General features: G+C 44.2%; 1 protein-coding gene across 1 annotated transcript in view; it reads right to left on the reverse strand.

Moving 5' to 3' along the window:
• The window catches only part of EML1 (EMAP like 1), a 121,211-nt gene extending 112,541 nt beyond the window's left edge, over window positions 1-8,670 (reverse strand). Inside the window, exon 1 of the mRNA XM_053945201.1 lies at window positions 8,492-8,670. Within this exon, the coding sequence (XP_053801176.1) occupies window positions 8,492-8,519 (28 nt within the window). The 5' untranslated portion in view covers window positions 8,520-8,670. The remainder of the gene's footprint in view (window positions 1-8,491) is intronic.
• Between the last annotated feature and the right edge of the window lie 6,740 nt (window positions 8,671-15,410).

Below are 15,410 nucleotides of genomic sequence, written 5' to 3' on the forward strand. Positions count from 1 at the left end.
TAAGTTAGCTTGAAAAGTTCTGCTGGGAACTGCATTGCATCTGTGCTTCAGCCACAGAGCAGAGAAGAGTTGGTCTATGGAGCAACTGTGGGAACCCAGGTTTTCCCAAAAGGTCACTAATGGCATGTTCCTCATCTCCTCATAGTGGACCAGAGACCACAGGTCTGATTTATGGACATGCCCAGTGCTCACAGCTGTCAATGGAGTTTGGATATGTGAAATACAGTGGTGTGCTGGGTGCTCTGAAAGAAGAGCTCCTTGGCATCTCCAATTACACACCCACAGCACTGGGAACTGTTTTTGGCTTAATCTTGATGTGCCTCAGTCTGTCACATGTAAACTCTGAGTAATTCTTCACCCATGGCTCTTTGTGTGACATTGCTGAGTCATGTCTAGCAATGTTTCAGTAGGGGAAATATGAAACATTCACTAAGTTTTAATTAGTGCAAATATAAATACATTTCTCTGAGCAATTGAGCTGGGACAAAATATGACTAATGCCTGGTGCTTCCCATGTACCGTAAGTGCTTGCTGGTGGGGCCTCACCCAGCAAATCTCACCAACCACACAGCACAGGGCTCAGGCTGCTGATCTATGGAGTACAACTGAACTGACCCAACCACAATTTGTATTGATGGATCAGGGGGATGAAGATATTTCTGAGATTTCTGAGAGTTGTGATCCTTATTCATTGGACTGAATGGAAAGGCTTGATTTCAAAGAATCTGGGTCATGGTCCCAAAGCATGAGTGGGAGATGTGCAAATTATAAGTTTAACCTGAAGTTAGGTCCTTCATAATCACATGGTCAATCTAAAGTGTTACTGCTTTAGATTATTGAGTCTCTGCGAAAAATTACTCAGGTGTTCAGATGTTTTACACACAGCTCTTTTTGTGTGTGTGTGTGTGCTTTTATTTCTTTATTTCATAATTTCTTTTATTTCTTTATTTCCTCAGCAGACCTCTTCAGGCAACTTGTCTGACTGCAAGAGTTTTCACCTTGTGGTTCAGCAGTAAGGATTTTACCATTTTCACAGTAGCTATGTTAGTCACTGGGAAGTGTTCTGGCTGCACTGTGTGACTGCAAAGCCAGAGCATATCCTGCAGCTCCACAAAGAATACATCACAAAGGATAAGTGTGTAAGTTATATTTATCTGCAAGATAGGTGAGAATCACAGGAAATGCCAAGTTTGCAGGTAGTGTCAATGGATTTATGAGGGGATTTGGGGCCTAAACCTTTCAAACATCTCTCCAGACTTAATTTCATGCCTTTGTAATACCTCATGGGGATAAGTCTGTGTTCTCTCAAGGAGCACTGAAGTGGTGGAAACTTGAGCCATACAAACAGTGCTGAGAGCAGCGATGTGGTGCTGGGGGGTTCCCACCTGGACAGTGTGGAAAAACTGCCTGAGATAAATCAGCCATTGACACCTCTCTGAAATGCTCTGTTTTTTGTGATGGAGACAGCCTTGTAGTTCCCAAAGGCTTCTCAGAATTTGTTGTGATTCCTTCAGGGTCACAACCATTTCACTGAGCCTAGTTTGGAGTCCTCTGAGCAAGGGCTTGCTTTTCTTCCAAAAGCAATTTGTGTGATTGACAGACCGTGTGCAGAACCAAAGAGCAGCTATGACCAGTCCCCGTGTGCCCTGCTGACTCAACGGTGACTTCAGCTGCTCCATGAAACCCAGGACTCCTTCAGGGAACTGATCCTGGGCGCTATTAACACATCCATGCCAGCACCTAGCGTTTCACAGGAGCCCATTCCTCTGCCCCAGAGTTTCTTTCCCACAAGGAAGAAAGCATTTGGGGGATCTTGACAGTCATTTATGTGAGTTTTAGAGGAGGTCTGATTTATGAGGTAATCCCTAATGTTACAAATTTAATTGTGGAAACCACAAGTGTGTGGAGAGGGAGCTGATCACAGTCTGTAAGGAAAGAAATAACAGGGACAGAGAAGCAATTGAATATGATGATGAGAGACTGGGCACTCGCCAGGTTTTTGGGAGGGCACACTGAGCATTCAGTTTGCAGTCTGAATGGCAAAGTGAAGGGGGCCCCACCCTCTAAATTACTGCCTGTATAACAGGTCTGCAGCAAGAGAAGGCTCCAGACATTGTTAAATGCAATTATGGCTTCTAAATGCTGATGACTTAACACAGAATATGTTGGAAATACTGCAGATGTTATGAGGGATGGAGGAGAGGAGGAGAAAAAACACACTGGTTGTTTTTTGCATGCCTTAAGTTACTGCAGACATCATGGAACAAGACTGTTCAGAAATGTGCAGTACAGTGCAAGTGCTCTTGCTCACAGACCCTGGGACAAACTACAGCTTCCAAGTATTTCTGCAGATAAGGAAAATCCTCCCATCGGAATGGGGGAGGAGGGGAGGAGCGCTTGGAAAAGATGTAGCATCTTCTGTATTTCCCAGATAGATCCTCAATCACTAACCCAGCAGAAAATATTCATGCAAATTTCTACTGCCTCTACTGAGTGCCTGAAAGGGCTCTCCTCCTTCTGCACCCCTCATCAAAGAAAGAAAACCAACCAACAAACATTTTCTTGTGAAAATGGGTGTTAATGTGTCTGCTAGGTCAAATACCCCCACTTGCAGCCTCTGTAGCACATAGCACACATACTCACATTGTGCTTCAGAAAAGCAGTGAACTGGCACAGGCTCTGCTTGCCAGCAGAATAGGTAGACTAGTCCAGTAGTCTAGTTCTGGTCCAGTTAGTCTAGAAGGAAACCTCACCTGCTACTTTAAAGGCAGAGGCTGGAGATGAAGACTAACCCAGTGCCTATGCTCAGGACACTCCTGGAGCATAGGCAACTCCCACAGAACCACCATTAGGCCTAAGGGGCAGGACACCCATGCTGGAGGAGAAAAACAGAGCTAGCAACAGAGTTTGCCATTTTTTTTTTTTAATTCCAGAGGTTGCAAACTTTTAAGCTAGTTGTCAGAAATAACTTTATGAGAGATGCAGGGGTGTTGTACTACCCAGCTATGTACAGGTACACTAAGCTTGCTTAAGCTAGGCTGAGCCCCTGTTGAGAACTCACTAATATTGGGCTGCAACAGCGACCACCTTCTTTCATCTTTGCTTTTGGTGACAAAGAACTAGCTTTGCCATTTGTGACATTTTGCCCAAGTGCAAATGTGGAGCTGCTCCTTGCCCTCTGTCCCTCTCCCAGCTCTCCCTTTCTCAGCACTGAAGCAAATGCTTTGTGGTCTTGGCGCCTTCAGATTTCTCCCAAATGGAAAAGCCCTTTTCCCTCAACAAACATCTAAGGAGGTGCATGGGATTAGACCTCAGCTGAGCCATAGAGCCCCAAGGCTTTGAAAGCCCAGTCTGAAGGTGGGAACCCCTCCTCAGCAGGATGCCCTTTAACCCAGGCTCAGCTCTCACCAGGTCAAGGTTGCACCCAGGTGATTTTAACTCTTCATGGACAGTAGGCTGAATATTTTGACTCATGGGGCTGTCTTAAAATACTGTATGAACAGAGAGGGTTTTCCAGGCATACCTCTGGCAGGCTCCCATTCTGGTGTCTCCATGGGGCTTGCTCATCACCATAAGTCTACTTCTGGGAGTTTTCTTGCAAAACATGGATTTCTGGGGCACCAGAGTCACTCATTTTTCCTTGTGTGGTTGTCTGATCTTTGTGTTCCAAACTCTCTCTAAAGCTTCAAACCATAATGATTGCTTCATCATCATCATCATCAGTGTTTGCCCCTGAATGCACAGCCTCTGCTGCTCAAGTCAATGCTTGCACAGACTGAGGACACATAGGATTTCTGGAGGAGGACTTCCAGCTGCCAAGATAATTCTGGTATTTCAATTCCACTTTCATCAAACTGGAGCAATACTCCCAGATATTATATTTGATTTTATTTTACCTGAGCATCCAAAGGCTTTCTGTCTTGCTCCCGCTCAATTTCAATTTTCAAAAATATGGTCTTTAGAAATGTGTTAATATATTGACATTGACAACAAAATGTTGCATTTTAAATTAGTAACATCTGTATTTCATGATGAAAGAACACTCCATTGGAAAATATGCAACAGCTTCTAATAGCTAGCATTCATCTCCTAAGCTGACTTCCCAAATGCAAAAGGAAATGAGTTTGCCAAGGAGTCCATACACGAAGATTAGAGTTTCTGTGAAGTGTTTATGTGCCACAAACCCTGATAAATAATACAGCTACTTGCCAGGTTCTCATCACCCCAGCACCCTGGGCTCACCTTCCCCTGGCAGGGAGTGCTCCTTGGGAGCTCTGAGCATGCAAGCCAGTGCTGGTGGGGTTTGTGCAGTCAGGAGCTATGGTTCATCCTGCAGAGCTCTCTGGAGATGCTTGAGTCATGCCATTTCATTCCTAAGCTACAGCAGGTAACTGGCTTGATATGATGGAAAAACCTTCCCACTTCTCTGCTTATCCCTGAGCACTAACTGCAGTCTGCACAGCCACTCTGCAAGGCGATTTCAGGCCTTTGCCTTTTACTGAGGTTCTCACCCTGCAAACTGTGGTGCAGAAATTGTGCTCCACCCCTAAGGGAAACATGGAGTTACCTGCAGAAAGATAGACATTCTTTACCAAATCTATTGAAATGTGAATTTCAAGCATAGTCCTATGCTAATATAAGCATGTGAAAGTGGGGCAATTTTATTTGACAGGAGTAGTGCTCATGCAAGTGCTGCGTCATGATTTTTTGTTACAGAAATGCACGTGGGCCATATTTTATTCCCAGGAGTTGTTAGAGACAGCCCAGAGTGAGAGCTGGAGGCCTTGCCCACTAACAGCCTCTCTGGCTGAGATAAATGGACTCTCCATGACAGTGCAGAATGTGTTGCATTTCAGGAAATCTAAATTCCCATATTTTTCTGGGATATCCTAATTCTGAAAACACCAACTTTATCAACTGGCTCCAGTCTGTCTTAAAGACATGTTTAAAATATGTCTTTAAGACATATTTCAAACTTCATGTTTGAAATATGTAATTTTAGCTCTGAAAGGAAGTATTTAGCTAAAGAGTCAGAACATATTTCAGATGAAAAGTCTTTCTTCCTCCTCTATTGAAACAAGGCCATTAAAAGGTTGTGAGGAATTTTAAGGAAATTCAGTTGCATTTGCATGCCACCTGCCGCAGAACGAGCTACATCAATTCTGTTTCTTCCCTTCTTAGCCCAGTTGCAGTGAATAAGAGAGAAAGTATGCATATATGAGATTCCTGGTGTTCTTCTTCAGCATTATAATCTTCATCTGTTATGGCTCAATACCCTGTGTTATTTCAACAGTGGTGTTATCCACAAGAAGTTACCCATGCTATTCAAAGTCAGTCTGTGGCTGAAAGGGGAAAGAAAGAATATAGGCACTTGAAGAACCCTTGCATGACTTCACAGATTTTTCTGAAGTCAAAAGGTTTGTGTTAAGAACCAGAACCATCATGACTCATATATTCCTAATCAAAATGCTGGGTGCGTGAAAAGCTGTTCAGTCATTCAGAGACTGAACTACGACTCCTTACAAGAGGAAAATAATACACACAAGAGGAAGCATTTAAATAATTGATGTGCTTTTCTTTTATCTGCTTGTAGGAGTGACAAGAAATCTATGTAGCTGGCACTAATGGATAGGATCTGTATGTCAATAATTGCTAATGAGGAAGAAATAGGAACACATTTGTCTTGAAGTGACTGATCTTTTTTTCTTTATCTCCCTGTATTACAATGGGAAATTATTACTGTAAATTTTAGAATTCTGTTCACTTTCAAATCTCAAAGGATTTCAAATGCCTTTTTTTTTTTGGAATGAACTCAATCCAGAATTGAACTGTACACTTGCTTATATGTAATCTGCATTCTGGCATTTAAGATCCTTTTTTTATATCTTCTGTACTACATCCAAACAACAAAATAAAACTTTGTTTGCATCACATGTTTAATTTTCCATTCCACAACAGTGAAAGAGTGCAGCCACACTGGAATTTAACAGAAACCAGTAATTTAAAAACACCCAATGCTTTCATCATGAAAAATTGCATAACCATTTCCAGCACTGAAGTAGGATACTCTTTCTGAATAAAGTCTCTTAAAAAAATTATTGGCGTATCAAGCTGTTCATATCCAGCGATTTAAGTCGAAGATTGTATTCAGCCATTCCCCCCAAGTTGCTTTTCTGAGGGAACAATTACGCAGCTGTTCCTGTTACATTCTTGTGTAGGCTGAAAGCAGCCTAAAAACTCTGGCATTCATTTCCTGTAACTACAAAGTGCAATTCTCCAGGTTGTTCGTGAGGCATAGCCTTTGCAAAGAGGTTACTGAAGCAGTACATACACTTGACACTAATATTGTGCTTTGGCTAAACTTATTTATAGCTGTGTGCATGTGTGTACACGGGCGCATGCACAGGGCTGTAGGGTTTGTGTTCGAAGCAGGGCTCTGGACTGCAGCCACATTGCAGTGCTAATGATATCTGTCACTGCACCAACTTTTTGTAGCTGTATTATCTGTCTGCATTCAAAATCAAGGATTTTGGAAGTACAGTTCCAGCCTTGCTGTGCTCATTGGATTCAGCAAAGGGGCATTTCTGCGCTAGTCAACACTAAGCAGTTATTAGAAGGTTTGATGATGATTTTTTGCAACTCTTTTTATGGAGTGTTAAGTTTTAAACTGCTAAAGTTTTAAACTTTGACCTAGCTAGTGAAAGAGCAATAGCCACAAAGAGAATTATTTCAAAATTCCTTGATATGAAAAGTAAGCTGTCAGCAACTGGTTCACTAAGATTGCTTAATAACTCTGATGGAGTACCACCATTTCTCTGTCCACTGCTGGTTTGGTGCATATTTTTATATTAATATATATTCATCTACACATCTGTAGGTACAGGAAGCAGAATATTTTGCCAGGTCCATGAAGCAGTTGTCCCTTGGGACAGGTTGGTTACATCTGGCATGGGGCAAGGTGAGCCCTGCTTCCTGGGAACAGGCCTGGAAGCAGGGCTGAGCAGTATGGGAGAATAGAGAAATAAACCTTTGCTCTGTTTCTGGCACGTTTCTAATCCACATCTAAACATCACTTTAATTTTCATTCCTGCCCATACAAAATTGCTTTCTTCCCTCAATGCATCCATGAATATTTTTCTGGAAGAAAACTCGAAGGTCCTTTCAGCAGTATAGGTAATTGAGATATCAGTAATTTCTGCGCACAAGATGCCATGCACTCTTGGTATCAGTTTCATCATTAATATCAGATGCCAGCTGATACTGATGCTGTCACCCTGAAATACCCCACCCCCAACTCAGAGTGCTTAATAAGCAAACTGTAGCCAGGCCCTTAAAATCAAAGCCTGTAGAAGTGAAACTTTGCTGGTTAACAGTTCACCTGTTTGAGCAGAAAAGCAGGAAATACTCATTTTCTTCTCGCCTGTCTTTAGCTGAGAGCAACAGCCCATGGAATTGTGCATGGTGCAGCTCACTCTGCACCATATACATAATTTATATTTTTCCACTCTAGTTATGACTGCGCCGTTTTGGACTTGGGATTTGCTCTGTAAAATGGAAGCAGAGAGAAGAGGAAAAAAGAAAAACGCTGCAGCAGGCTTCTCCTTCTCCAGCCACACTTTTTAGCCCAGAACCTCATCTTTGATGCACAGCCTTCACAGACCAATGGAACAGGAGTGCTACACAGTACATGTTGCATATGCATATTCATGTGAAAAGATAAATGCTTGCCATGGTAAAATAAAAAATAAAAGGTATTTCCAGTAGTTCATCTCTTTATTAATAAAATGCCTTGGCAGAGAATTAGGCTATCATTTTGACAAGAGTTTCCTTTTGTACAGGCAGCCTAGATAATATTTACAGTTCCTATAGATTTTTTTAAAAAAACAGCTGAGAAACATGTTTCTTGCTGACATGCTCTTCTGCTTAGTGAAGTTTGACAGATACAGCCCTAAGCTCTAGTACAGGATTCCTTCCCAGATACAGGCAAAGTGTGTAACGCACTTATTTTAAAAATAATGTACATTTCTATTTCCTTTCAGCAAATAAAGCCTTTGCATTACATTTATCTGCCCTGGCTGTGTCCGTTACCATCCAGGAAGGTTTATCAAGGAACAAACAGGACGCACACAGCGCCTGATCCTGCAGCACCCATCCCCACAAACTCTCCTTAGTGAGCTCACGACTGCACACACCGATGCCATCATCCCCGCCGATACCGACCCTTCAGTCCATCAGCCTGAATTCCAGAACCCTTCCTCCTACCCAGCCCCTGTGCCTTCAGAGAAAATCCAGGCACTACCACCCTCACCAGCCCTCCTCCACGGACTCGTAGGGCACCGCACCAGGATCTGCAGTGGTTTCAGGGAGTTTCTCCTCTCCCTGCTGCGGCTCCGGCTCCCTTTGGAAGCAAGCGGCTTCGCGTGTGACTTTGCAATCTGAGACTGTGAGCCAGCCGGCAGGACACTGAGGTAAATATAAATCTGGCGCTTACCCACAGGCAGTCCCTCGCAGTCTGACATCGTGTGAGAAGTCCTCCTCACCGGGGGCTCAGGAAAACCACTGCAGGACCACAAGCGCGGGTCCTTCTCTTTGCAAGGGCAAGGGGGAAAAAAATATCTAACAGTTTACAGGCACCCTTCTCTTGCACTCCACATCTACCCACCCAGAGAGCTGTAGCAACAGTCCCGTCCCTGCCTTCTCATTATGGGATGTAAAGATAAGAATGTGCTTTTGTGCCAAAAGAGTGTGCTATTGGTGGATAAATTTGTTGTCATCCCTCCCCTTCGCAGAGTTTCCTCTTTAATGTCACAGAGGCACATTACCCTGTCGGAAAGGCCATCGAATATTTATGAAACGGCTTTTAAGAGCTGAGCCGCAAATCCGCGCGGGAGAACAGAGCTAATTGCTGTGCGGTGGGGTTGGTGGTGGGAGCCACCCCGCAGGGCTCTCCTGCTTCCCGGGGGGCTGCGGGGGGAGCTGATGGGCTGGGGGATAGGCTCTGACATCTTGCTCTGTGCCTTCTCCTTCTGCAGGGTCCGAGTGCAAACACTGCTGGAAAAGGGGGCAGAAGCCAGGGTGTATCTCTTTAAGGACAGAGGAAAAAAAGGTCTTTGTTTATATTGCAATATCTGAGAAATTGTTTTGTGACACTGTTACTAAAGGCTGTTTCGTAGTTTATAATAATATTGTGAGTGCAGATTTCTCTTAAACTTCTTGACTTTTCTTGCTTAAAATATGTCACTTTAGCCAGTTTAGTGGCTGCTCCTACAAGTTATGTTTTAATCTTTGAAAATGTTTATGTGGGATTAGTTGGATATGAGGTTCCCAGACTCGCAGAGTCAGTGGAGAATACCCCTGCACACTGGTGTGCTCATTAGGCACCTTAATGAAGTGCAAGCAAAGGCTCTGGCAGCGTTAGAGCCAGGCTGGGCTTGGCAGAGATGTGCGGGACCTGGTGGGAGCCTCAGCACCCGGGGGGTGCTGATTTGCTGCCACTTTTTGTCCTGGGAACAGTCAGGAGTAGTCTGGGCTTTGCCTGACTCAGACCTTCAGTGTCTGAGCCCTTCCCAAATGTCGGGGTTTCAGACCCAGAGCCGGAGGGAGGGCTGGGAGGAGGCAAGGGGGGCTCCATGGGGGGCACTCTCTGGGAAGCACTTCCAGACCATGTGGCCAGACAGCCCCTGGGGGAAATGAGCCATCGGGAATACCTTCCTTCAAAATGCCTTGAAGAAAAAAAAAAAAAAAAATCATAAATTATATGAAGTATACTAGGAGCTCAGGGTGCCCAGCACCTCTGAAAAGTGTGGGCTGTTTTTACTCAGATGCTCCAGTCTAAGCACCCAAAGGCTGGCACTGCTGGCTCTGCCTGAGCTCCCTCTGAAGAGAAGCCTTTTTTTACTCTGCTGGTTACTCAGCAGCACAGCTAGTCATGGATTCAATTCAGGATGTCAGGCCTCTGACTAAGAAGCAAAAATAGCTGCAAAAGTAGATTGTGACATGTTCCCAAAACCATTCCTCAGGTTGCCTACGCAGGGTTGGGCAAGCAGAGCCAGAAGTGTCTGGCCAGCATGAGGCTCTGTTGGCACAGTTCTGTCAGGGCAGCCCTTGTCAGTGCCTGCTTCCCAATCTGCTCATGCAGCACACATGGAGATATTCACCGGTGTAAGGCTCACCTGGAGGGCAGCTCTGAGGAGGAGCAGAGCCTCAGGCTGTGCTCTCTGCCAAAGAGGCTGTACAAGGAGGAGAAATGCAGGGCATCATGCCTAACCTCTCCATCCTCATGCTGCCCACAGACCCAGGGAGGGGCCACTAGCTATTCTAGCAGTCAGGGAGATGTCTGCTCTTGATCCTTGATCTCAGTATGCATCTGGGAAAGGAAGAAGGCCTAAACCAGACTGGGGGACTTTTCTTGCAGTGTCATCTGACTGCAGAGACATATTGCTGCAATGTGTGACAATCAAAGCTTTCTTAGCTTGACCCTGTGGAAATGCAGGCTCCCAGCTCTGCAAGCATTTACGTGCCAATTTAACTTCAAGCCCCACTGAAGTTCCTGGAACTGCTCACAGTTAGAAACACATGCATAAGTATTTGCAGGATTAAGGGCTCACCATTCCTCCTTGTATTCGGAACAAACAGCTGCAGCTGGTTTTGAAGTTACCTCTCACAGCTGTGTGCTGGTGCTCCTCCACTGAAGGTTAGAGCCCTCTAGCAGAGCTGGACAAGTGCCTGCAGGGAAGGCATGCCAAATCCCAGACTGGTGTCTCAGCTCTATATTGTGCTTCAGAGGAATTTAAGAAGCCCCTGCCTCAGTAACCCCCATTACATTGTCCATGGTCACGTCTGCTGCAGGTGGTCACATCTTCTGGGAGAGGGGCAGAGAAGAGCAGAGACTGAGAGGGAAGGACAAATATATCTTGAACTACTACAGCAAAGCTGGCAAGAGCTCATCTGCCAGAGCTCTTACTAGGATTTGGCCTTGGAAGAGCTCTTCAGTGAACACTAAAGCACGTCAAAAGTTGAACAAATCAACTTACAACAATACTCACAAACAAACACCTTCTTTTGATGCGGATACTTCAATCAAAAAATAGCTTTGATCCCTGGATACTTTAGTTATAATGCTGGGTTTTGATAAATTATAAGACTTTTTTTTTTTTCTTTGATTAAAACAGAGTATTTCTTTTACCTTCCCCCATTTCTCAGCCTGAAAAGAGAAGAGCCATGTTTGCTCCTGGAAAAAGGCCAAGCCTGGAAAATTTAAGTCTGACAGAGAAAGTTTTGGACATTTATGAATAAGCCTGGTGTCTGTCATAGCAAAAAAGGCAAAAGTCAAAAATTGAAATAAACAATAAACGGTGAGAGGTAAAGCACATATTATTTCAGCAGGTATTACACTAATGGGAGAAATGGGCTAAATATTTGCCAATAACTGCTCTCACTTAGGCTTTCCAAGGAACCTGAAGGATGCTTATCCCTCAACACGAAAAGAGAACCATTTATAAATCTCTCTGCTTAATTCTACTCCCTGACAGACAGCTGTCTGCATAAATCCATGACAAGTACCATGAGTGGGGTAGTAAATGCAATGTATGGAAGGAAGTCACTGGAGTATTTCTAAAGAAGATTTTCCTGGACCATTTAGTCTCCTCTGGAAGACAGCTGCATTTTCCTGTTGCATCTTGAAATACTTAAGCAGCTGCTATGGTGTCCCCTCTCTGGAGATTTCCAGGAAGAATTATTTGCCCAGGAATGTTGTGGGTGTGCCATCCCTGGACATGTTCAAGGCCAGTGCTGACAGTGCCAAGCTGAGCTGATATGCCTGAGGAAAGATGGCATATTTGAGGAAACCTGGGTGCAGGATGCAAATACACAGTCATCTTAGAGCTCAAATATTGCCACCTACATGAGTAAGATATGTAGTGGGACTTTGTTTCTCATCTACATGTTTACACATCCCATCTGATCTGTACCTGATCTAAGTGCTTAAATATAATGGAAAAGCTTTAAGATTTTAAATCCCATGGGGAGGTCATAATTTTCCCCGCGACCTGACTGACACAGCAATCTGGCTGTGAAAAGAGCCTGATCCACCTGAAAGCTCCCAGCTGAACCAGAGCTTTTGCTACTGCTGACTTGCCTCTTGCTCAGCCATGGATGAAGCAGCCTCATCCAAACCTCTCAGGAAGAGCCAGAGCATGGTGGGATCTCAGGCCCTGCCAGACTCTGGCTGCCTGCTGACATTACTGGTGGAAGAGCTTTGCTAAGCTCTGAAGGGGCATGGGTGAGTTGTTCTGCTTCCCTCTGCCTTTCTCTCTCCTGACAGAGGGAAATCACGAGAAGTGAGAATTATTTCTTTAGCTAACCAAGTCAGATCTGATTATTAAATCTGCAATTTTCCGTGAGATTGAAGTGAGCGCCTTACTGCCCGCTTTGGCCTGCGTTTCTATCTCCCATCAGCGTGATTTCCACGCAGTTTAAAGAGAGAATGGCTGAAATGCGCTTCTCCCTTCTAATTTATGCAAATTCCCTTGGGCTTTTTCCTGCCGTGTGAAGAGATTTCTCACTGTTGTGTACGGAGGATTCACAGCCCGGGGAGGGGGAGGGGAAGGACAGGGCTAGAAGAGAAGCTGCAGGCTGATATAAGCAGGTCGGCATCAGGGTGTGGATGACCTCCTCTCAGAGCACTGAAGAGCCCAAAATGTTAGGAATTTCTTTGCTAAGACACGTTTTTTCCCCCTTGAAAAGCCCTGCAGTCGTGGGGATAGAATGTGCCTGTCTGTCCTTTAATATAAGGGGTAAAATTGACCCCAGTTTTTGGACTGCACCCAGTTACAGGGCAGAGAAGCAAGAGGGGAGCATGCTGGCTGGCCACCACCAGCCCCACTGTCAGCCCCACATCTCCGGAGTCACTGACAGGGCCTTGGTGAGGTCCTGGATGTACCTATGGGATCAGGGGGCCAAAGCCAGGGCCAGTGGGATGCTGTGCCTTGAGTACACGAGGCAGAGGAGGGAGCTGCTGCTCAGATGGGCTTGAGCCTCTGCACAAAAACTAGCAGAAGGAAAAGCAACCAGGCTCAGCAAGAAGCAGAGTGCCCAGGAAGTCCCAATTATTAGAATTTGATTTGATTATTGTTTTCTGACACATTCTCTTGGCATTTCAACTTGATGGATGGGGAGTGTAATAATGCAACTTCAAGAGGAGCTGATGCTCTGACAAGATCTCATGTGGGTTCACCCAGAGAAGGAAGAGTGAGTAAAAATAGGCAAGATACAGCTGACAGCTAAAACAGCCCTCTAGGAAGCAACAAATACAGAAGTAATGGCAGCCCCCCAGAATAACTAGGCATGTCATAATTTTGCATTTATCTCTATTTTTTTAAATGTTATTAGCAAGATTTTCACTAGTAAAAATTGAATCTGAGCTTTGTATTCAAGAAAGGAAATGTCTCCATCATCTCCTCTGATGTCACCCCAGAGAGAAGATTAGAAGATTAACTATGTCAGGTGACACAAATCCAGCAGCAGGGAAAATAATTTTGCACATTGAAAAAGAAAATGGGGAAGAAATTCCTGCTGTCTCCAAGAAATGTGAATCTTACCAGTGAAAATTGCTGGCTCACAGAGAAAATACTTTATGCAAATGTGCAAATATACAGTAAATAAAATAAGAAAATCAAAGATTCAGAAGAGGATTTATCTTAAAGAGGAAATAAAATGATAGGCTGAATCTTGGTGGCATTTTCATCCCATCTAATTTATAAAAGGTTGCATTCTCTGGGGGGGAGTTATGAAAGGCCACTGCAATGATGTGAAGAATCAAAAAAAAATACATTTGAAAGATAAAACTGGATTCAGAGCTGCCACAGTTCTTGCTGACATTGTCCCCTGATACCCTGAGCCAAAATGAGCCTGCTATGGCACTCAAGTGAGATGCATTTGCACAAGGTTGGAGAAAAGGTGAGCATGACAGCATGAGCCCAGCTTTTGGCATCTGCTGACAAATATGAGTGGTTCTCTGCTGGCCAGCTCTGCAGGAGTCACCCAGGACAGGGGACATAGGCCAAAGCTCTTTTCCATCAATACATGGTAGATTTTCATGCTGTAATTACAGTTATTGGCAGTTCCCTCTGCAGAGGTTTGAGGTGTTACTGAATTGTCTCCCAGTGAACATAAAAAAGCCAAGAGAAATTATATGATTCAGTCTGATCTTGCTGCTTTTGGTTTTAGGGGCATTATTGCTGTTTATTTTAGTGGGTTTGAGTCTTGCACAGATGAGTGAAGCTGCATTTGCTCTGCACAGATCTGGTAGGAAAAAGTGTTGAGCCCTGAATGTAAATATTACAGTATCATGTGGTGGGTTTGAGGAAAAGGTGAGAGTCTTGCAAACCTGATTTGGCAGCTGCAGAAATAGCACTCAGGCAAACAGATGGTCTCTGCAAGGAGGGAAGTCTTTTAAAGATTCACAGATTAATGAGCTCTGCCAGGATTTTAGTGGTTCCTACCAAAATTCCTATAAATCAGTCTAACTGGGCAGGGAGGAGGTGGAGACAAGAGGAATCAATAACTTCCCTAGACAGCTTGTATATCCAAGGTTAGCTGACAAAGGCTTCAGAGCTGGAAAATCTCGAGAGCAATTACAGAGGCAGTGTCATCCTTTAGGGAGGCAAAAGCCACAGTGCTCATCATGTACTATCAGTGCTCTGGGGACTAATTGCAGCTGTCTGTGATCACAGATATCAGTTTGGTGATAAAGGAAGGTGAGGTATCAGCCACATTGAATTATTGGCTCATCCTAGGAACTCTGAAATTTGTTTTGAGGCAGTGAAAGCATCCTCTGTCCACTGTAGGTCAGAGAGAGATCACACCTTCACCTCCCTATACTAGAAGCAGCCCCTTCTAGAGCACATAACCAAGGCATAAAGAGAGCACATAACCAAGGCAGAATATTTGCAACAGCCAAACACAGTCCTACCTTCAGACAAATTACATCTCATTTCCATTCTCATCTCCAAGACTTTCTCCCTGCTCTGTGCTATGTCAAGCATAGAAAGATGTTTTCACCAAGCTGAAAATAAGATGTTAAAATTGTCACTGGCCAAGGTTAGCCACAACAGGTAACCAAGAGATCAGGCTTTCATCCCAAATTTGGAACAGGAGCAAACTATGCTTTTGGGAATTACCAGCAACAGAAACAAAGCACCAGAGAGATCTGATCTGATAATTGTCCAGCTGATCATCTGTCCAGCTGATTTTCTCTAGCAAAGCAACTCCTGTTCCCAGAACACTGAGTGAAGATCTGCCATGCTAGGAGACAGAATTGATTAAGAAACTGATAATGGAATCAGAGGTGAACAGCAGGGAAAATTATTCATTAGAGTGTCTGTGAAGTTTGTGACATGGTGCCCTTTACA

This window comes from Vidua chalybeata, chromosome 6 (assembly GCF_026979565.1).
Source record: "Vidua chalybeata isolate OUT-0048 chromosome 6, bVidCha1 merged haplotype, whole genome shotgun sequence".
NCBI lineage: Eukaryota > Metazoa > Chordata > Aves > Passeriformes > Viduidae > Vidua > Vidua chalybeata.